Genomic DNA, 23,750 nt, shown 5'->3' on the forward strand with positions numbered 1-23,750 from the left:
TAAGGTTTGCCTTTCTAGACAGGCATTACCAGTTTGTAGCTCTTCCATTCGGACTGGCTACAGCTCCAAGAATCTTCACAAAGGTTCTGGGTACTCTTCTGGCGGTACTAAGACCGCGAGGAATTTCGGTAGCTCCGTACCTAGACGACATTCTGATACAAGCTTCAAGCTTTCAAACTGCCAAGTCTCATACAGAGTTAGTACTGGCATTTCTAAGGTCGCATGGATGGAAGGTGAACGAAAAGAAGAGTTCTCTCTTTCCACTCACAAGAGTTCCTTTCTTGGGGACTCTGATAGATTCTGTAGAAATGAAGATTTACCTGACAGAAGACAGGTTAACAAAGCTTCAAAATGCATGCCGGGTCCTTCATTCCATTCAACACCCGTCAGTAGCTCAATGCATGGAGGTGATCGGCTTAATGGTAGCGGCAATGGACATAGTACCTTTTGCACGCCTACATCTCAGACCGCTGCAATTGTGCATGCTAAATCAGTGGAATGGGGATTACTCAGATTTGTCCCCCACTCTGAATCTGAATCAAGAGACCAGAAATTCTCTTCTATGGTGGCTTTATCGGCCACACCTGTCCAGGGGAATGCCATTCAGCAGGCCAGACTGGACAATTGTAACAACAGACGCCAGCCTTCTAGGTTGGGGTGCTGTCTGGAATTCTCTGAAGGCTCAGGGACTATGGAATAAGGAGGAGAGTCTCCTTCCAATAAACATTCTGGAATTGAGAGCAGTTCTCAATGCCCTTTTGGCTTGGCCCCAGTTAACAACTCGGGGGTTCATCAGGTTTCAGTCGGACAACATCACGACTGTAGCTTACATCAACCATCAGGGAGGGACAAGAAGCTCCCTAGCAATGATGGAAGTATCAAAGATAATTCGCTGGGCAGAGTCTCACTCTTGCCACCTGTCTGCAATCCACATCCCGGGAGTGGAGAACTGGGAGGCGGATTTCTTAAGTCGTCAGACTTTTCATCCGGGGGAGTGGGAACTTCATCCGGAGGTCTTTGCCCAGATACTTCGACGTTGGGGCAAACCAGAGATAGATCTCATGGCGTCTCGTCAGAACGCCAAGCTTCCTCGCTACGGGTCCAGATCCAGGGATCCGGGAGCGGTTCTGATAGATGCTTTGACAGCACCTTGGACCTTCGGGATGGCTTATGTGTTTCCACCCTTCCCGATGCTTCCTCAATTGATTGCCAGAATCAAACAGGAGAGAGCATCAGTGATTCTAATAGCACCTGCATGGCCACGCAGGACTTGGTATGCAGATCTAGTGGACATGTCATCCTGTCCGCCTTGGTCTCTACCTCTGAAACAGGACCTTCTGATCCAGGGTCCATTCAAACATCAAAATCTAACTTCTCTGAAGCTGACTGCTTGGAAATTGAACGCTTGATTTTATCAAAACGTGGTTTTTCTGAGCCAGTTATTGATACCTTAATACAGGCTAGGAAGCCTGTTACCAGAAGGATTTACCATAAAATATGGCGTAAATACTTATATTGGTGCGAATCCAAGAGTTACTCATGGAGTAAGGTTAGGATTCCAAGGATATTGTCTTTTCTACAAGAAGGTTTAGAAAAGGGATTATCTGCTAGTTCTTTAAAGGGACAGATTTCAGCTCTGTCCATTCTCTTACACAAACGTCTGTCAGAAGTTCCGGACGTTCAAGCTTTTTGTCAGGCTTTAGCTAGGATCAAGCCTGTGTTTAAAACTATTGCTCCGCCATGGAGTTTGAACTTAGTTCTTAATGTTTTACAGGGTGTTCCGTTTGAACCCCTTCATTCCATTGATATCAAGTTATTATCTTGGAAAGTTCTGTTTTTAATGGCTATTTCCTCGGCTCGAAGAGTTTCTGAGTTATCTGCTTTACATTGTGATTCTCCTTATCTGATTTTTCATTCAGACAAGGTAGTTCTGCGTACTAAACCTGGGTTCCTACCTAAGGTGGTCACTAATAGGAATATCAATCAAGAGATTGTTGTTCCATCTTTGTGTCCTAATCCTTCCTCGAAGAAGGAACGTCTGCTACACAATCTAGATGTAGTCCGTGCCCTGAAATTTTATCTACAGGCAACTAAGGATTTTCGTCAAACGTCTTCCCTGTTTGTCGTTTATTCTGGTCAGAGGAGAGGTCAAAAAGCTTCGGCTACCTCTCTCTCTTTTTGGCTTCGTAGCATAATACGATTAGCCTATGAGACTGCTGGACAGCAGCCTCCTGAAAGAATTACAGCTCATTCTACTAGAGCTGTGGCTTCCACTTGGGCCTTTAAGAATGAGGCTTCTGTTGAACAGATTTGCAAGGCTGCAACTTGGTCTTCTCTTCATACTTTTTCCAAATTTTACAAATTTGACACTTTTGCTTCTTCGGAGGCTGTTTTTGGGAGAAAGGTTCTTCAGGCAGTGGTTCCCTCCGTATAAAGAGCCTGCCTGTCCCTCCCGTCATCCGTGTACTTTTGCTTTGGTATTGGTATCCCAGAAGTAATGATGACCCGTGGACTGACCACACTTAACAGGAGAAAACAAAATTTATGCTTACCTGATAAATTCATTTCTCCTGTAGTGTGGTCAGTCCACGGCCCGCCCTGTTTTTTATGGCAGGCTAAAAAAAATTTTGGATTATACTCCAGTCACCACTACACCCTTCGGCTTCTCCTTTCTCGTTGGTCCTTTGGTCGAATGACTGGAGGTGACGTAGGGGGGAGGAGCTATATAGCAGCTCTGCTGGGTGAATCCTCTTGCACTTCCTGTAGGGGAGGAGATAATATCCCAGAAGTAATGATGACCCGTGGACTGACAACACTACAGGAGAAATGAATTTATCAGGTAAGCATAAATTTTGTTTTTTTCTATTACATATTGCAAGATGTCTCAACCTGACCCTGGATCAGAATCTACTTCTGGAAAGACGCTGCCTGATGCTGGTTCTACCAAAGTTAAGTGCATTTGTTGTAAACTTTTAGTATCTGTTCCTCCGGCTGTAGTTTGTGATAACTGTCATGATAAACTTTCTAATGCAGATTGTATTTCCATTAGTAATAATCCATTACCTGTTGTTGTTCCTTCAACATCTAATGTTCAGGATGTCCCTGTTAATGTAAAAGAATTTGTTTCTAAATCTATTAGGAAGGCTCTGTCTGTTATTCCTCCTTCCAGTAAACGTAAACGGTCTTTTAAAACTTCTCATATTTCAGATGAATTTTTAAGTGACCGCCATCATTCTGACTTATCTGTTTCTGATGAGGATCTATCTGGTTCAGAAGATTCTGCTTCAGATATTGACACTGATAAATCTTCATATTTATTTAAGATGGAGTTTATTCGTTCTTTACTTAAAGAAGTATTAATTGCATTAGATATGGAGGAGTCTAGTCCTCTTGATACTAAATCTACTAAGCGTTTAAATTCGGTTTTCAAACCTCATGTAGTTATTCCAGAAGTTTTTCCAGTTCCTGATGCTATTTCAGAAGTAATTTCTAGGGAATGGAATAGTCTGGGTACTTCATTTACTCCTTCTCAAAGGTTTAAGAAATTGTACCCTGTGCCATCTGATAGATTAGAATTTTGGGACAAAATCCCTAAAGTTGATGGGGCTATCTCTACTCTTGCTAAACGTACTACTATTCCTAAGGCGGATACTACTTCCTTTAAGGATCCTTTAGATAGGAATCTTGAATCCTTTCTAAGGAGAGCTTATTTATGTTCAGGTAATCTTCTTAGACCTGCTATTTCTTTGGCTGATGTTGCTGCATCTTCCACTTTTTGGTTGGAGGCTTTAGCACAACAAGTGTCAGACCATAATGCTTATAGCATTGTTAAACTTCTTCAACATGCTAATAACTTTATTTGTGATGCCATTTTTGATATCATTAGAATAGATGTCAGGTATATGTCTTTAGCTATTTGTAGCTAGAAGAGCTTTATGGCTTAAATCTTGGAATGCAGATATGACTTCAAAGTCAACCTTGCTTTCTCTTTCTTTCCAAGGTAATAAATTATTTGGTTCACAGTTGGATTCTATTATTTCAACTGTTACTGGGGGGAAAGGAACCTTTTTGCCTCAGGACAAAAAATCTAAAGGTAAATTCAGGGCTGCTAATCGTTTTCGTTTCTTTCGTCAGAATAAGGAACAGAAGCCTGACCCTTCCCCTAAAGGAACGGTTTCCGTTTGGAAACCTTCTCCAGTCTGGAATAAATCCAAGCCTTTTAGAAAGTCAAAACCAGCTCCAAAATCCGCATGAAGGTGCGGCCCTCATTCCAGCTCAGCTGGTAGGGGGCAGGTTACGATTTTTCAAAGATATTTGGATCAATTCGATTCACAGTCTTTGGATTCAGAACATTGTTTCACAAGGGTACAGAATAGGTTTCAAGGTAAGACCACCTGTGAGAAGATTTTTTTCTCTCTCGCATTCCAGTAAACCCAGTAAAGGCTCAGGCATTTCTGAAATGTGTTTCAGATCTAGATTTGGCTGGGGTAATTGTGCCAGTTCCAGTTCTGGAACGGGGTCTGGGGTTTTACTCAAATCTATTCATTGTACCAAAGAAGGAGAATTCCTTCAGACCAGTTCTGGATCTAAAAATATTGAATCGTTATGTAAGGATTCCAACATTCAAAATGGTAACTGTAAGGACTATTCTGCCTTTTGTTCAGCAAGGGCATTATATGTCCACAATAGATTTACAGGATGCATATCTTCATATTCCAATTCATCCAGATCACTATCAGTTTCTGAGATTCTCTTTTCTAGACAAGCATTACCAGTTTGTGGCCCTTCCGTTTGGCCTAGCAACAGCTCCAAGGATCTTTTCAAAGGTTCTCGGTGCCCTTCTCTCTGTAATCAGAGAACAGGGTATTGCAGTATTTCCTTATTTGGACGATATCTTGGTACTTGCTCAGTCTTTACATTCTGCAGAATCTCATACGAATCAACTTGTGTCGTTTCTTCAAAGACATGGTTGGAGGATCAATTTACCAAAGAGTTCTTTGATTCCTCAGACAAAGGTAACCTTTTTGGGCTTTCAAATAGATTCAGTGTCCATGACTTTGTCTCTAACAGAAAAGAGACGTCTGATATTGGTTTCAGCCTGTCAAAACCTTCAGTCTCAATCGTTCCCTTCGGTAGCTTTGTGCATGGAAATTCTAGGTCTCATGACTGCTGCATCGGACGCGATCCCCTTTGCTCGTTTTCACATGAGACCTCTTCAGATTTGTATGCTGAACCAGTGGTGCAGGGATTATACAAACATATCACAAATAATATCCTTAAATCCCAATGTTCGATCTTCTCTGACTTGGTGGTTGAATCACCATCGTCTAATTCAAGGGGCCTCTTTTGTTCGTCCAACCTGGACTGTGATCTCAACAGATGCGAGTCTTTCAGGTTGGGGAGCTGTATGGGGATCTCTGACAGCGCAGGGGGTTTGGGAATCTCAGGAGGCGAGATTACCAATCAACATTTTGGAACTCCGTGCGATTTTCAGAGCTCTTCAGTTCTGGCCTCTTCTGAAGAGAGAATCGTTTATTTGTTTTCAGACAGACAATGTCACAACCGTGGCGTATGTCAATCTTCTGTTGATCAGATTTGCAAAGCAGCAACTTGGTCTTCTTTGCATACTTTTACTAAATTCTACCATTTTGATGTTTTCTCTTCTTCTGAAGCAGTTTTTGGTAGAAAAGTACTTCAGGCAGCTGTTTCAGTTTGATTCTTCTGCGTATAATTTCAGTTTTTTTCATTATTAAGATTAAAACTTTTGATTTGGGTTGTGGATTATTTTTCAGCGGAATTGGCTGTCTTTATGTTATCCCTCCCTCTCTATTGACTCTTGCGTGGAAGTTCCACATCTTGGGTATCTGCTATCCCATACGTCACTAGCTCATGGACTCTTGCTAATTACATGAAAGAAAACATAATTTATGTAAGAACTTACCTGATAAATTCATTTCTTTCATATTAGCAAGAGTCCATGAGGCCCACCCTTTTTGTGGTGGTTATGATTTTTTTGTATAAAGCACAATTATTCCAATTCCTTATTTTTGATGCTTTCGCTCCTTTCTTATCACCCCACTTCTTGGCTATTCGTTAAACTGAATTGTGGGTGTGGTGAGGGGTGTATTTATAGGCATTTTGAGGTTTGGGAAACTTTGCCCCTCCTGGTAGGAATGTATATCCCCTATACGTCACTAGCTCATGGGCTCTTGCTAATATGAAAGAAATGAATTTATCAGGTAAGTTCTTACATAAATTATGTTTCTTCTGTTATGTGTGATCAGTCCACGGGTCATCATTACTTCTGGGATATAACTCCTCCCCAACAGGAAATGCAAGAGGATTCACCCAGCAGAGCCGATATAGCTCCTCCCCTCTACGTCAGTCCCAGTCATTCTCTTGCACCCAACGACTAGATAGGATGTGTGAGAGGACTATGGTGATTATACTTAGTTTTTATGACTTCAATCAAAAGTTTGTTATTTTACAATAGCACCGGAGCGTGTTATTACTTCTCTGGCAGAGTTTGAAGAAGAATCTACCAGAGTTTTTTACTATGATTTTAACCGGAGTAGTTAAGATCATATTGCTGTTCTCGGCCATCTGAGGGAGGTAAAGGCTTCAGATCAGGGGACAGCGGGCAGATGAATCTGCATTGAGGTATGTAGCAGTTTTTATTTTCTGAATGGAATTGATGAGAAAATCCTGCTATACCGCTATAATGACATGTATGTATACACTTCAGTATTCTGGGAATGGTATTTCACCGGAACTACTCTGTTAAAGGTCACTAATCCTTTTAATAAATATTATCATGTTAAACGTTTTTGCTGGAATGTAGAATCGTTTACATTGCTGAGGTACTGAGTGAATAAATGTTTGGGCATTATTTTCCACTTGGCAGTTGTCTGCTTTAAATTGTGACAGTTTCGTTTCTCCTCACTGCTGTGTGTGAGAGGGAGGGGCCGTTTTTGGCGCTCTTTTGCTACGCATCAAAAATTTCCAGTCAGCTACTATTATATTTCCTGCATGATCCGGTTCACTGTCAGATCTCAGGGGTCTTCAAACTTCTTTGAAGGGAGGTACATTCTCTCAGCAGAGCTGTGAGAATTTTATATTGACTGTGAATAAAAACCTTTGCTAAAAGTTGTGTTATTTTAAAGTTGATGCTATAACTGTTTTTCAGTTCATTATCTCAACTGTCATTTAATCGTTTAAGTACCTCTTTGAGGCACAGTACGTTTTTGCTAAAAAAGATTATAACCAGGTTGCAAGTTATTGCTAGTGTGTTAAACATGTCTGACTCAGAGGAAGATATCTGTGTCATTTGTTCCAATGCCAAGGTGGAGCCCAATAGAAATTTATGTACTAACTGTATTGATGCTACTTTAAATAAAAGTCAATCTGTACAATGTGAACAAATTTCACCAAACTGCGAGGGGAGAGTTATGCCGACTAACTCGCCTCACGCGGCAGTACCTGCATCTCCCGCCCGGGAGGTGCGTGATATTATGGCGCCTAATACATCTGGGCGGCCATTACAGATAACATTACATGATATGGCTACTGTTATGACTGAAGTTTTGTCTAAATTACCAGAACTAAGAGGCAAGCGTGATCACTCTGGGGTGAGAACAGAGTGCGCTGACAATACTAGGGCCATGTCTGATACTGCGTCACAGCTTGCAGAGCATGAGGACGGAGAGCTTCATTCTGTGGGTGACGGTTCTGATCCAAACAGATTGGATTCAGATATTTCAAATTTTAAATTTAAATTGGAGAACCTCCGTGTATTACTAGGGGAGGTCTTAGCAGCTCTCAATGATTGTAACACCGTTGCAATACCAGAGAAACTGTGTAGGTTGGATAAATACTTTGCGGTACCGGCGAGTACTGACGTTTTTCCTATACCTAAGAGATTAACTGAAATTGTTACTAAGGAGTGGGATAGACCCGGTGTGCCGTTCTCACCCCCTCCAATATTTAGAAAGATGTTTCCAATAGACGCCACCACTCGGGACTTATGGCAAACGGTCCCTAAGGTGGAGGGAGCAGTTTCTACTTTAGCTAAGCGTACCACTATCCCGGTGGAGGATAGCTGTGCTTTTTCAGATCCAATGGATAAAAAATTAGAGGGTTACCTTAAGAAAATGTTTGTTCAACAAGGTTTTATATTGCAACCCCTTGCATGTATCGCGCCGATTACGGCTGCGGCAGCATTTTGGATTGAGTCTCTGGAAGAGAACCTTAGTTCATCTACGCTAGACGACATTATGGACAGGCTTAGAGTCCTTAAACTAGCTAATTCATTCATTTCGGAGGCCGTAGTACATTTAACCAAACTTACGGCTAAGAACTCTGGATTCGCCATACAGGCACGTAGAGCACTGTGGCTAAAATCCTGGTCAGCTGATGTTACTTCTAAGTCCAAATTACTTAATATACCTTTCAAGGGGCAGTCTTTATTTGGGCCCGGTTTGAAAGAAATTATCGCTGACATTACAGGAGGTAAGGGCCACGCCCTACCTCAAGACAAAGCCAAAGCTAAGGCTAGACAGTCTAATTTTCGTCCCTTTCGGAATTTCAAAACAGGAGCAGCGTCAACCTCCACTGCACCAAAACAGGAAGGAGCTGTTGCTCGTTACAGGCAAGGCTGGAAACCTAACCAGTCCTGGAATAAGGGCAAACAGGCCAGGAAACCTGCTGCTGCCCCAAAGACAGCATGAACCGAGAGCCCCCGATCCGGGACCGGATCTAGTGGGGGGCAGACTTTCTCTCTTCGCCCAGGCCTGGGCAAGAGATGTTCAGGATCCCTGGGCGCTGGAGATCATATCTCAGGGATACCTTCTAGACTTCAAATTATCTCCCCCAAAAGGGAGATTTCATCTGTCAAGGTTGTCAACAAACCAGATAAAGAAAGAAGCGTTTCTACGCTGTGTACAAGATCTGTTATTAATGGGAGTGATCCATCCAGTTCCGCGGTCGGAACAAGGACAAGGGTTCTACTCAAACCTGTTTGTGGTTTCCAAAAAAGAGGGAACTTTCAGGCCAATCTTAGATTTAAAGATTCTAAACAAATTCCTAAGAGTTCCATCGTTCAAAATGGAAACTATTCGGACAATCTTACCTATGATCCAAAGGGGTCAGTACATGACCACAGTGGATTTAAAAGATGCTTATCTTCACATACCGATTCACAAAGATCATCAACGGTATCTACGGTTTGCCTTCCTAGACAGGCACTACCAGTTTGTAGCTCTTCCATTCGGATTGGCTACGGCCCCAAGAATCTTCACAAAGGTTCTGGGTGCCCTTCTGGCGGTACTAAGACCGCGAGGGATTTCGGTAGCTCCGTACCTAGACGACATTCTAATACAAGCTTCAAGCTTTCAAACTGCCAAGTCTCATACAGAGTTAGTTCTGGCATTTCTAAGGTCGCATGGATGGAAAGTGAACGAAAAGAAGAGTTCTCTTTTTCCTCTCACAAGAGTTCCATTCTTGGGGACTCTTATAGATTCTGTAGAAATGAAGATTTACCTGACAGAAGACAGGTTAACAAAGCTTCAAGATGCATGCCGTGTCCTTCATTCCATTCAACACCCGTCAGTAGCTCAATGCATGGAGGTGATCGGCTTAATGGTAGCGGCAATGGACATAGTACCTTTTGCACGCCTACACCTCAGACCGCTGCAATTGTGCATGCTAAGTCAGTGGAATGGGGATTACTCAGATTTGTCCCCTACCCTGAATCTGAATCAAGAGACCAGAAATTCTCTTCTATGGTGGCTTTATCGGCCACACCTGTCCAGGGGGATGCCATTCAGCAGGCCAGACTGGACAATCGTAACAACAGACGCCAGCCTGCTAGGTTGGGGCGCTGTCTGGAATTCTCTGAAGACTCAGGGATTATGGAATCAGGAGGAGAGTCTCCTTCCAATAAACATTCTGGAATTGAGGGCAGTTCTCAATGCCCTTCTGGCTTGGCCCCAATTAACAACTCAGGGGTTCATCAGGTTTCAGTCGGACAATATCACGACTGTAGCTTACATCAACCATCAGGGAGGGACAAGAAGCTCCCTAGCAATGATGGAAGTATCAAAGATAATTCGCTGGGCAGAGTCTCACTCTTGCCACCTGTCAGCAATCCACATCCCGGGAGTGGAGAACTGGGAGGCGGATTTCTTGAGTCGCCAGACTTTTCATCCGGGAGAGTGGGAACTTCATCCGGAGATCTTTGCCCAAATACTTCGACGTTGGGGCAAACCAGAGATAGATCTCATGGCGTCTCGCCAGAACGCCAAACTTCCTCACTACGGGTCCAGATCCAGGGATCCGGGAGCGGTTCTGATAGATGCTTTGACAGCACCTTGGAACTTCGGGATGGCTTATGTGTTTCCACCCTTCCCGCTGCTTCCTCGATTGATTGCGAAAATCAAACAGGAGAGAGCATCAGTGATTCTAATAGCACCTGCATGGCCACGCAGGACTTGGTATGCAGATCTAGTGGACATGTCATCCTGTCCACCTTGGTCTCTACCTCTAAGACAGGACCTTCTGATACAGGGTCCATTCAAACATCAAAATCTAACTTCTCTGAAACTGACTGCTTGGAAATTGAACGCTTGATTTTATCAAAGCGTGGTTTTTCTGAGTCGGTTATTGATACCCTGATCCAGGCTAGGAAGCCTGTTACCAGAAAGATTTACCATAAAATATGGCGTAAATACCTATACTGGTGCGAATCCAAACGTTACTCCTGGAGTAAGGTTAGGATCCCTAGGATATTGTCTTTTCTACAAGAAGGTTTAGAAAAGGGTTTATCGGCTAGTTCATTAAAGGGACAGATTTCAGCTCTGTCCATCTTGTTACACAGGCGTCTGTCAGAAAATCCAGACGTCCAGGCCTTTTGTCAGGCTTTAGCTAGGATCAAGCCTGTGTTTAAAGCCGTTGCTCCGCCATGGAGTTTAAACTTAGTTCTTAACGTTTTACAAGGTGTTCCATTTGAACCCCTTCATTCCATTGATATAAAATTGTTATCTTGGAAAGTTCTGTTTTTAATGGCTATTTCCTCGGCTCGAAGAGTCTCTGAGTTATCAGCATTACATTGTGATTCTCCTTATCTGATTTTTCACTCAGACAAGGTAGTTCTGCGTACTAAACCTGGGTTCTTACCTAAGGTAGTTACTAACAGGAATATCAATCAAGAGATTGTCGTTCCATCCTTGTGTCCAAATCCTTCTTCAAAGAAGGAACGTCTTCTACACAATCTGGATGTAGTTCGTGCCCTCAAGTTCTACTTGCAGGCAACTAAAGATTTTCGCCAAACTTCTTCCCTGTTTGTCGTTTATTCTGGACAGAGGAGAGGTCAAAAAGCTTCTACTACCTCTCTCTCGTTTTGGCTTCGTAGCATAATACGTTTAGCCTATGAGACTGCTGGACAGCAGCCTCCTGAAAGAATTACAGCTCACTCCACTAGAGCTGTGGCTTCCACTTGGGCCTTTAAGAATGAGGCCTCTGTTGAACAGATTTGCAAGGCTGCAACTTGGTCTTCGCTTCATACTTTTTCCAAATTTTACAAATTTGACATTTTTGCTTCTTCGGAGGCTATTTTTGGGAGAAAGGTTCTTCAGGCAGTGGTTCCTTCTGTATAATGAGCCTGCCTATCCCTCCCGTCATCCGTGTACTTTTGCTTTGGTATTGGTATCCCAGAAGTAATGATGACCCGTGGACTGATCACACATAACAGAAGAAAACATAATTTATGCTTACCTTATAAATTCCTTTCTTCTGTTGTGTGATCAGTCCACGGCCCGCCCTGTTTTTAAGGCAGGTAAATATCTTTTAAATTATACTCCAGTCACCACTTCACCCTTGGTTACTCCTTTCTCGTTGATTCTTGGTCGAATGACTGGGACTGACGTAGAGGGGAGGAGCTATATCGGCTCTGCTGGGTGAATCCTCTTGCATTTCCTGTTGGGGAGGAGTTATATCCCAGAAGTAATGATGACCCGTGGACTGATCACACAACAGAAGAAAGGAATTTATCAGGTAAGCATAAATTATGTTTTTTGTAGATGATCAATTTATATAGCCTATACAGCTTTTTTTTTCTTTTTTTTTTAAATGTATAGTTTTGCTTATTTCTTTTACAAGATATGACGAGTCCACGGATTTCATCCTTATGGGATTACGCCTCCTGGTCAGCAGGAAGTGGCAAAGAGCACCACAGCAGAGGTGTATGTATATATATATATATATATATATATATATATATATATATATATATATATATATATATATATATATATCTCCTCCCTTCCCTCCCACCCCAGTCATTCTCTTTGCCTGAGTTAGTGATAGGAAGAGGCAGAGTGAGGTGTTATAGATTCTTCAATCAAGTGTTTTTTATTTTTAAAAGTGGTGCCACTGTGTGCTACTTTGTTCTGGGGTTTAGCCTAGACCAGATCAGTCTCTTCAGTGCTAAAAGAGAAGAATTTGGTGGCTTCAAAGCAATGGGAACTTGTGGGACATAATTCTCACTGTGCCTCCCATATACTGTTGCTGCCCTATCTGGGAAAAAATCTGTATTTTTCTTGTATCCTTCAGGTCCATGTGAGAAGTGGGATTTCACACGCCTGAGTGCTGCCTTTGCTGTCGGCAGCTTGTGCCATTTTTGTTTCTGAAGAATAGCAGAAGACATTAGAAGGATTTGGCCTGTCACGTTATATTTGAGCAGCCCTTTACCTGTTATATGGGCTCTTTCCAGGTATGCATTCTCTTGTCCCTTTAGGAGAATATACTGACAGAAAATGTTTTTATTTCTCAACTCTCTGGCATGGCAACTGTTAATTATTGTTGTTAGTACACATGGGGCATGTTCTCCCGGCAGTTATGTACTAATCAAGCCGACCGGGAGTTTGCTATATCTTGCTTTTGAGACAGAGGTTTGTGACATATGATATTATGTTATTCACACATGGGGCATGTTCTCCCGGCTGTTCTTATATACAAAGACAAGCCGCCTGGGAGTTTACGGTACTTTGTCTGTGGCACAGCGACCGTTTTTATTGTAGCGTTGTGAATTGACCATGGGGCATGTTCTCCCTGGGGTTATTTATAAAAAGACTTTTTAAGCAGACAGATGTTTCATCCGGGGGAGTGGGAACTCCATCCGGAGGTCTTTGCCACCCTGATTCTCAGATGGGGCAGACCGGAATTGGATCTGATGGCTTCTCGTCAGAATGCCAAGCTCCCAAGATACGGATCCAGGTCAAGGGATCCTCAGGCCGAACTGATAGATGCCTTGGTCGTTCAACCTAGCTTATGTGTTTCCAATGTTTGCTCTCCTTCCCCAAGTGATTGCACGGATCAAACAGGAGAGGGCTTTGCTAATTCTAATTGCACCTGCGTGGCCTCGCAGGACTTGGTATGCCGATCTGGTGGACATGTCCTCTCTGCCGCCATGGAAGCTTCCATTGAGGCAGGACCTTCTCATTCAGGGACCCTTCCATCATCCGAATTTAATTTCTCTGCAGCTGACTGCTTGCAGATTGAACGCTTGATTTTATCTAAGCAGGGGTTCTCTGATTTGGTCATCGATACTTTGATTCAGGCACGTAAGCCTGTCACTAGAAAGATCTACCATAAGATATGGCGTAAATATCTTCATTGGTGCGAATCCAAGGGCTACTCATGAAGTAGAGTTAGGATTCCCAGGATTTTATCTTTTCTCCAAGAAGGATTGGAGAAAGGGTTATCAGCAAGTTCCTTAAAGGGACAAATTTCTGCTTTGTCGGTTTTACTACACAAGCGTTGGGCAGATGTTCCAGACGTTCAGTCTTTTTGTCAGGCTCTGACTAGAATCAAGCCTGTGTTTAGACCAATTGCTCCACCCTGGAGTTTGAATTTAGTTCTTAATGTTCTTCAAGGGGTTCCGTTTGAACCCATGCATTCCATAGATATTAAGTTGTTATCTTGGAAGGTTTTATTTTTGGTTGCTATTTCTTCTGCTCGTAGAGTTTCTGAGCTTTCAGCGTTACAATGTGACTCTCCTTATCTTATTTTCCATTCTGATAAGGTGGTTTTACGTACTAAACCTGGTTTTCTTCCTAAGGTTTTTTCTAATAAGAATATTAATTAGTAAATTGTTGTTCCTTCATTGTGTCCTAATCCTTCTTCTAAGAAGTTGCGTTTGTTGCATAACTTGGACGTGGTCCGTGCCCTGAAGTTTTACTTGCAGGCGACTAAAGAATTTTGTCAATCATCCTCTTTATTGTTTTTTCTGGAAAGCGTAGAGGCCAGAAAGCTACGGCTACCTCTCTTTCTTTTTGGCTGAAGAGTATCATCCGTCTGGCATATGAGACTGCTGGCCAGCAGCCTCCTGAAAGAATTACAGATCATTCCACTAGGGCTGTGGCTTCTTCATGGGCATTTAAAAACGATGCTTCTGTTGAACAGATTTGCAAGGCTGCAACTTGGTCGTCTCTTCACACTTTTCCAATTTTTACAAATTTGATACTTTTGCTTCATCTGAGGCTTCAAGCAGTGGTGCCTTACGTTTAGGTTCCTGTCTTGTCCCTCCCTTTCATCCGTGTCCTATAGCTTTGGTATTGTATCCCATAAGTAAGGATGAAATACGTGGACTCGTCATATCTTGTAAAAGAAAAGGAAATTTATGCTTACCTTTTACGATATGACGAGTCCACGGCCCACCCTGTCATTTCTAAGACGGGTATTTACTTATTTTTGTTAAACTTCAGTCACCTCTGCGCCTTTGGCTTTTCCTTTCTCTTCCTAACTTCGGTCGAATGACTGGAGTGGGAGGGAAGGGAGGAGCTATATATACAGCTCTGCTGTGGTGCTCTTTGCCACTTCCTGCTGACCAGGAGGCGTAATCCCATAAGTAAGGATGAAATCCTTGGACTCGTCATATTGTAAAATAAATAAATTTATCAGGTAAGCATACATTTCCTTTTTTAAATAACATTACGCTGATTTTCAGACTCCTAACCAAGCCCCAAAGTTTTTTTTAGAAGAATACTGATGTATACCTACTCCAGCTTGCTCCTGTTTGTGTAAAGAGTCTTTTCATATGCAGAGGAAGTGGGAAGGGGGGTCTGATCTTTTTGCTATAGAAACACTTTAAGTGGGTGTTCCAGCTATCCTTTTCAACAGAGCTGAACTGGTAGCTTCTAAGTAAGTTTTATACTGGATTTTTAGATCATTATCTTTGCATATTATTCTTTATTGTAGTGCCTATTACATGCAGTTATATGAAAATTGGTGTATACTGTCCCTTTAATTCAAAATGGTACCAAAGAGGTAGTAGGTGAAAGGAATTAAAACTAGCAATTAGTTTCCTTGTGTTTATCTCTCTCTCTCTCTCTCTCTCTCAGGCATTCCTAACACGGGTTGCTAAAAGTCAGCAGGGAGCTCTCGAGTTACTTAGATGCGGGGTCATTGTAAGGCTGGCACAGTGCCAGGTGTATGATATGCGTCCAGAAACAGATCCTCATGGGTAAGTGACCCGTTTTTATTCAATCATAAATTATAAGTGATAGACCATTCTTTAATGCTGAAACTGCCAGATCTGATTGCAGTATTGTTTCATATTGTTTACTGTTTATGACAAATTTCTCGGAGTACTGTTAAGGCTTTTTTTGTATAGTGGGTGCAATTTTAATAGACTTCTCATCAAGTTTCACCACACATCATCAAATCACTGACTCTACTAAAATCTGTATCTCTACAACCTATACAACTTTAAATAATAATAAAGATAGGAAAATTTGGTCTGTGGTGTCACAAAAAAGTCCAGCATGAAGGCCACAGTTTCTGATTTCCTTTGTGACAACCCATAGCTTCTACACCCAAATTCATTTTTTTTAACGTGCCTGACACACAAGGAATCTAATAGTTTTTCAATATAATGTGTCTTAATATTGTTAGTTCATTGTCAAATTATTTTATTTTAGGTAGTATATTAGCTTATAAGGATCAATTTTGTGCACTTAACATTTATGTACAAGTGTAATGCTAAATAATGTTTCTTTCCTATGACATGGAGAGTCCACAACATCATTCCAATTACTAGTGGGATATTTGACTCCTGGCCAGCAGGAGGAGGCAAAAAAACACCCCAGCAAACCTGTTAAGTGTAACTTCCCTTACCCATAATCCCCAGTAATTCTCTTTGCCTCTGTCAAAGGAGGATGTGCAAAGTCGGTGTCTGAAGATATTTAATCCTTTTATAGGTACTTTTCCCTGCAAGCAAGAATTGGGTTCTAGCTGTTTCTGTCAATCTCTTTAGTAATGGTGGCTGTTAGCAGTTAGAAAGTGTCGAAGTTGTCTTTGCTTTATCTCTAACATTATTGCTACCCCGTATATAGTAAGCCAGGGTTGGTTACTCTGTTCTTTCTTTTACATTCAGCTCCCTGTCAGCGGCCGGATGAGGCTGACAGAGCTGCAGCTGCTGTAATGCCCCACAGCAGAAGACTCTGGAGGGTAAGTCCTTTCTTATTATTTATTCTCAGAGTGAAGGAGGAAGAACTGGGAAGTCAGGGACCTGGTGGGTCCTGCTACCCTCAGGAAGAGTATGTATGTATAATATTTATATCCACAGGTTTGGAATATTTTTCTGCGGGGCACATTGATGAAAATCGGTGACAAAGATTTATGCTGCCTTATAGCCTACCTATAAGTCTTTTAGTGGTCGGACTCAGGCTATTCAGTGTGTGGGATCCAGAGTTATTGAGGGACCTTATCATGGGCTTAATTATCCCTCAGCGGCTGTCTCTTTAATAAATACAGAAGACGACAATGCCCGTATTAAGGGTTTGCCTTTTTAAATTTCTTTATGGGAATTTCCAAGATATTTAGGCGACTGTGAATACTACCTTTGTTAATATTAAAGGGACACTGAACCCCAATTTTTTCTTTCGTGATTCAGATAGAGCATTGAATTTTAAGCAACTTTCTAATTTACTCCTATTATCAAATTTTCTTCATTCTCTTGGTATCTTTATTTGAAAAGCAAGAATGTAAGTTTAGATGCCGGCCCATGTTTGGTGAATAACCTGGTTTGTTCCTGCTGATTGCTGGATTAATTCACCCACCAATAAACAAGTGCTATCCAGGGTGCTAAACCAAAAATTGGCTGCCTCCTTAGCTTAGATGCCTTCTTTTTCAAATAAAGATAGCAAGAGAACAAAGAGAATTTGATTATAGGAGTAAATTAGAAAGTTTCTTAAAATTGCATGCTCTATCTGAATCACAAAAGAAAAAATTTGGGTTCAGTGTCCCTTTAAGGGTTCCTTTCATACGATCACAGTTTCAGTTTTCCTGGGCAGTCAGGGACTCTTATTCTGTGTAAACCCCTACAGCCTATTTATGCTAGGTCAGAAGGAGAGGACTCCAGCCATATTTAGGATCGGTACAATAAAGTACTGTAATGTCCCTAATTTTACAGAGTATAACGACAGAACCGCCACTAGGCGGAGGCAAAATTTTAAAACTGAAAGTGATTGTAAAGTCAGCCTCCTGTCTAAACAGCTGTGTAACAGTTATCCCAAAATAACCTGAGTTTCATTCATCAAATTTTACGTTTTCTAATGGATACCTGTATTTTCTTAATCTTATATTAATTTTCGGCAAAATCATCCTCCTCCCGGCATTCGCGCTGCGTTGCTGCCTTTTTTGATTGACGTCTTAATAGCCAATAACGGCTCTAACCACGGGGGGACCCACCCCCTTACCATGACGTAATACGTCCTTATTGCGCATGCGTTCGTTTGCGGTGCAGAGCTAATCTATTGTAAGCTCGTGCACATTTCGCGCATGCGCAATAGAAGTAAACACGGCGTCGCAATAGGATTATATACCGAGTCCTGTCATTTCCTCTGTATTGTAACGCTAGGATTAGTGGATCTGAAAGGGCTCCGTATATACGTTTTATTTATTTTAGCTATGTCACCAACTATGTTTATGAAGAGAATGCAATATAGGAGTAACGCATGCGCAATGCAAAATATACACGGGAGCGCGCAGTGCCGATACGTAAACAGCGGGTGGGACCGCTGTTTACGTAATATGGAGGAAAACTAGCAAACAGTGAGTGGGAGGAGCGGGTAAGTGAATGATCGATATTAAATATATATCATAAAAACTAAATCATAGATTATATTAAAAATGTATTGTGGCGGTATGCTTAATCGGATGATTCCCTACCAAACTATATTATACAAACCTGAAAAATTTACATTCACTTGAAATTTTGGAGCTGGCAATGTAAAGCGGGCTAAACAGGTACTCGGTGTGTATGGACTCTACTGTGTGTTTTTGGCATGATTAAACGTGCGCTGTAAGTACTATGCAGTTCCCTGTGATTCGTGTATCCTAGTAAGCATAGCAGAATATGGTGGTGAATATGGCTGCATATTGCATTACTGAGAGAGCGCAATAGAGCGAAGGATAGTAGCCAAGTCCTATTCAGCGGCTTTTCTCTCCGGTACGGTTATAGGTTTATAACAGGCAATCGCATTCGCGCCTTAAGCCTTTTTAGCCCTGCTCTCCCACACCTGCTTTAGGCTGATTTGTAAATAGGGGGTGTTCTATTTTAACTCTGTGGTGTCAGTGTTTCGGAGAGAGCTGGGAGTATTTTGTTTAATACTTTATTAAGCTGTGTTTTGCCTTTGGGGTCATGTGACCATGCACTTTTAGGGCGTGTATTTGTGGTCTCCTTTCACAGTCTACACAGCTCCGTATAAAAAATGTGTATTGTTTTACATTTTAATCTGCCGTCATCTAGTGGCGACAGGAGATTTTTGATAATTTTTCCTCATTGCTTGCCATTAGTCCATTGCTAGTACAGTGGTCTGTTTAATTTGCCAATGTGGCGGCATAATCGTATGTACTCTGGGTTGAGTTTGTTCTATATTGTATAACTCAGTAGGCTAGGAACCTTTGACCATTAGTTTTATGGTTTTGCTTCCTAGTACTGCTTATTTATACTTGATTTATTATTGGGTAGGGCCAGTAGGATAGCCTTTTAATTTTTTTTATGGTAACCTAATAGGAATTCCAATATTGGTGGAATTTTAGGTATCTTAATTTTTTTATGTTAGTACAGTTTATTTTTCTGTACCCTACAGAAACTATCTGTGATTTCTTAGCCATGGCTGCCATCTTATGTGCAGTTTAAGGTAATTTTGGCTTCTGCAGATATTATTCTTTCTTTACTGGAAAGAATAATTTTATCCTTTTTTCTACTTCCCCACAGATAGAATGCTTTCCTCTGGTTTAGAGGTTAATCCTGGGAATGGTATCAATTTAAGCCTTTTGCCTGATGTTTACCACCATTTAGTGGTAGTTTAAGTGTTAACTTAAGTTTTTTCTTGTTTCTTACCTTGTCTATATGTTTATAGGTATTATGTAACACGCTTTCACTATACTTAGTTTTCTAAGTAACTTAAGACGCTTCCATATTTTACTTATATATGGGCTCAATATAAGGATTTTTTTATTATACGATAACATTTATAGAGGACAAGATAATGGTATCTTATTTTTGTATAGGGACTGTATTTTATCCCTCTTATTTGGGATGATTTTTACCTGAGGTCTGTGACATTCTTTGTCCTTGAGGACTCATTTTGGTATGAGGCTTTATTATTTGTCCGATTATAATATATCATATGTGTGTGTGTGTGTGTGTGTGTGTGTGTATATGTGTATATATATATATATATATATATATATATGTGTGTGTATGTATATGTGTATATATATATATATATATATATATATATATATATATATATATATATATATATATATGTATATGTATATATATATATACACCTAGTCATTTTTGGGGCTCTAGGAGAATTTCTTAAAGTGATGGTAAATTCACTTCCATAACTTCACATAGTATGAAAACTCTTCTCCTAACTAGCATATTGATATGTTTATTTTGTTCCAATGTCAAATCTACTTTTAATACTGAGCGTTTTTGTCAGGCTCCGTTATCTAATTCAATGCAGCCTCTCTGAATAATTTTCTCTTAGGCTTCTTTGACTGGAAGCAATTTCAGCCAATCAGAGCCTCACCATGTGCCCCATGTAAGATAATAACAGCACGCTCCCGTGCTTGGAACTCGGGCTGGAAGTTGAACTGCGCAAACGCAACTGCTACGCAATTTGCGCAACAAAAACAGTGAGGCTTCTTACAGTATGTTAACAGTAAGCAGCCTCACTGTTCTTCCATAAGGCAGGGAGAGTCCACGACTTCATTCCTTACTGTTGGGAAATACAACACCTGGCCACCAGGAGGAGGCAAAGACATTCCAGCCAAAGGCTTAAATATCCCTCCCACTTCCTCATTACTCCAGTCATTCTTTGCCTTTCGTCACTATTGGAGGTGGCAGAGAAGTGTCAGAAGATTTGGATAGTTCTGTATGGGTATGTTCCCTTCGCGAAAGGACTGAAGTTTTAGGTAATCATGTCAACCTCTCAGTGAGAGTGTTGATGAAAGTTAGAGTCTGGAGATGCAGGGAAAGTTTTTCTGCGAAACCATCCAGACTGTTGCTAACAGCTTCTGAGCACTGCTTGCTGCTGCACACTCAAGTACATGTCAGAAGCGCTGCTGCAAGACTGTCTCACTTGAGAGGCTGTGCCTGTTCCACAGCATGGATTCTGGAGGGTAAGACCGTTTTTTATATATACATTGTAAAACGCTATACATGGTCACAGTGTGGCTCCTTTATACCTCAGGATCAAGGGTTAATATCTACTTCAGGGAGATTATTTGAACAGTTTGGGGATTTATATCTGCTTAATGTGTTGTTGTTTTTTTAAGCCCATAATAGCTTGGCGCCCATTTTCATAGCAGGTGAAGTCCTGTCTTACGTACCACGTGACCGGGTGCGGTCTCTTTCATTTCCTAAGATCCTGCTGCAGACATCACTCTTGAGAAGAGCGTTTCACTGTTGACTGTCTGGGTCTAGGAGGTGGTGAGTGCCCCAGTCATTGGGAGTATTAAGGTGCCGTTTTTTAAATTAAAGCGGTTCTTTTTGATTGTCCTTCTGTGGGTATATACAAAGCTATGGAGGACTCTGATACTACATTAGAAGGTTCCGCTCCTTCTGTACTGATCAATAATTCCTGTTTATATTGTGAGGCGGCTGTAGTTTGCCCGCCTGCTCAATTTTGTTCCATTTGCCTAAACACTGTTCTAAAGTCTAAGAAGGGAGACAAGCCTGCTAATACTCATAGCACTATTAGCCCTTCTGAGCCGTCTACTTCTCAGGAATCTGGGTACCGAGAAATTACTACCCTCTCTATTTTACCCGCTCCACATGCAGTTCCCGCGGCTCAACTAATTCTCTATCTGGAGGGGGCTTTTTTCCAGCGGACTTTATCACGCAGTTACAATCGGCGGTGTCCGAGTGCCTTACCTCGCTCTAACAAGCGCAAGAGAGAGGTTAAACATAGGTCTCCTGACCTTGGGTCATCTAAATTTCCTTCTTAAACGGAAAGAGTCCACAGCTGCATTCATTACTTTTGGGAAATAAGAACCTGGACACCAGAAGGAGGCAAAGACACCCCAGCTGTCCCTTTATGGTTCATGTCATCCATGTGGTGCTGGTATACTAGTTACCCTGTCAGGTGCTGAGTTTTTCACTTTGCTACTTGTTGGTTTCTTGTTGCCTTCTTGTTAGAAGATGGAGGGCTGCTTAGCAGGACTTAAGTGGCCTAAGGGATAACTACCATGCTTTGCAAGGATCCACCTCCCGGTTTTCTACCTTTTGAGGGGTTTTTTTTCCTGTGGTAGCATGCCTGTTTATTACGCTCTTGATAGGAGTTTGAATACATCCCCATGTGCTACTCTTTAGGGTTTCCCAGGATCGAACCCTTCTGAGGCTCATCGTGAGAGGCCTTTGGCCTGGGGACTGAGGTTTTTTTTATTCCCATTTTTTTTTATTGGCCGTTGGATGACCTCTAGGCGTCAGGGGTACAAGTTGGATATCGCTCTTTCGTTTTCCCTCTTGTTAGCTCTGGATGTCTAATTTTTGAGGCTAGTGTCATGCGCCTCTCGTAGGTTGCCTTGGTTGACTTGTCTGTCAGGGGTTGGGCGGCTCCCATGTAGTTTCCTGTGAGGTACAGGTTTTCTGGAAGACTGATTCTGCAAGGATCTTTAAAGATATTGTCAACCTTCATCCTTCGGACTGGTTTGGTGCCTGTCCCTTGTACATCATGCTCGATAGAGGGGGTGTCCGCTTTGACTCTCTAAGAAACCTTACTCTGTGAGTTTCAGCAAGGGGTCCGGAATTAGGTGGCACCTTCAGGTACTGGTTGCCCTCTTACTTGTCCTGTTAGGATGTCTCCTTAGTCACTTTGGATATCTCTTTTGAGAAGACCATGATTCATGGTCATTGGGATACAAGAGTGCTTGTTGGGTGCTCTCCTCCGTCTGAGATCACTGGATGGTCTTCAGGGGGTTAATTCTTCGACTGATTTCGGGTCCTGGGGGTCTGGCTTAGGGCCATGGCCTAGTCTGTGTTTTCAGATCCAGTTCTGGATCGTTCCTAGGGAAACCAGCTGCAGCTCTTTACACCTCAAATGTGTGTTCCATGCTGTTTAAGGTTAATGCCTGGGGGTTTGTAACCTCCGCTTGTTCCTCCAGGGACGAGTTGGTATTTGTCTGAGGGCTAGTTTTGCTGCCTCTCAGCCGAGATTTACGGTTGTTGTCAGGCGACAACTATTGCACCTTGATGTGGGCTCGTGGTGGTTGTTTTCACATGAGCTGTCGGGATTTTATCTATTGTTTTACCATTTTCCCCTTCTCTTCGGCAAGTCTAGGGCTGGGGAAGCGGTTCCTTTGCGTTTGACTCCCTTTGGGGAGGTCTTTGAAGGGATACCTTTCCTTGAGGCCTCATAGGTCCTTCTCTTCTCGTCTCCGAGGTTTTCTGTCCTCCTAGCATGAAAGAGGGGCTGGGTTCTGGTACTGGGACACTGTAGTTCAGTGTCCTATCTCCCTTGTTTTGGAGTGGTCCTTCTTAGGAAGGGCGCTGCGTAGGTGTTCTAGATCCTGAGCACTCTGTTTGCCCTGACAAGCTATTTTAGATGCCAGTCAGAGTTGTTCTCCCATGGGTTCGTTCCATCAGCCCCCCCCCCCCTTTGTTTTTGTCCTTGAGAGAATTGGGAGAATTTTGTATTCTTAATTCGAATGTTGCCAATTCTTTGAACTGGGCCTGTTACCTCAGGGGGGGGGGGGGGGGGTCGGCTCAGGGATCTAGCTGCTCTGTTGAGTTTTGACTTGTGCTCCAGTTGATACAGGTCTAAAGTGGCCTATGGGTTCTCTCCCAGTCTAATAGCTGAGGGTTGACAGTTCAAATCCTACTGTGGCAGCTCTCCGACCTTGTTCCTACCTTCGGTGGGGCGTCACGGTCCTCTATTGGTTACATAGGCTGCTGGTGTGGGACAACATTCTCTAAGCTTTGCTGGCTTGAGGCTGAGTTTGTGTGTTCAGAGGGGGCTACGTATTTTCATGTGTTAGCCTTTTTTTCTCTGATAGGATAATCCATCCTTGTCTGCAAGAGGTTCCCTACCTATGTTGTCTACTTTAGCTACTGTGTTGCTAGACTAGGGTACAGGGGAAGCTTGTAGCACCATAAGTCGTAGGGTGTTTTGTCAGAGATCTGAGGATAAACCTTTGGGGTTCTCGTGGCTCCTTTCGGTGTAGTGTTGATCTAA

General features: G+C 42.2%; 1 protein-coding gene across 1 annotated transcript in view; it reads left to right on the forward strand.

Annotated features, from left to right (window-relative positions):
- The window catches only part of NUP205 (nucleoporin 205), a 373,309-nt gene that overhangs the window by 226,939 nt on the left and 122,620 nt on the right, over window positions 1-23,750 (forward strand). The window contains exon 28 of the mRNA XM_053719689.1: window positions 15,396-15,517. Within this exon, the coding sequence (XP_053575664.1) occupies window positions 15,396-15,517 (122 nt within the window). The remainder of the gene's footprint in view (window positions 1-15,395; window positions 15,518-23,750) is intronic.

This window comes from Bombina bombina, chromosome 6 (assembly GCF_027579735.1).
Source record: "Bombina bombina isolate aBomBom1 chromosome 6, aBomBom1.pri, whole genome shotgun sequence".
Classification (NCBI taxonomy): Eukaryota; Metazoa; Chordata; class Amphibia; order Anura; family Bombinatoridae; genus Bombina; species Bombina bombina.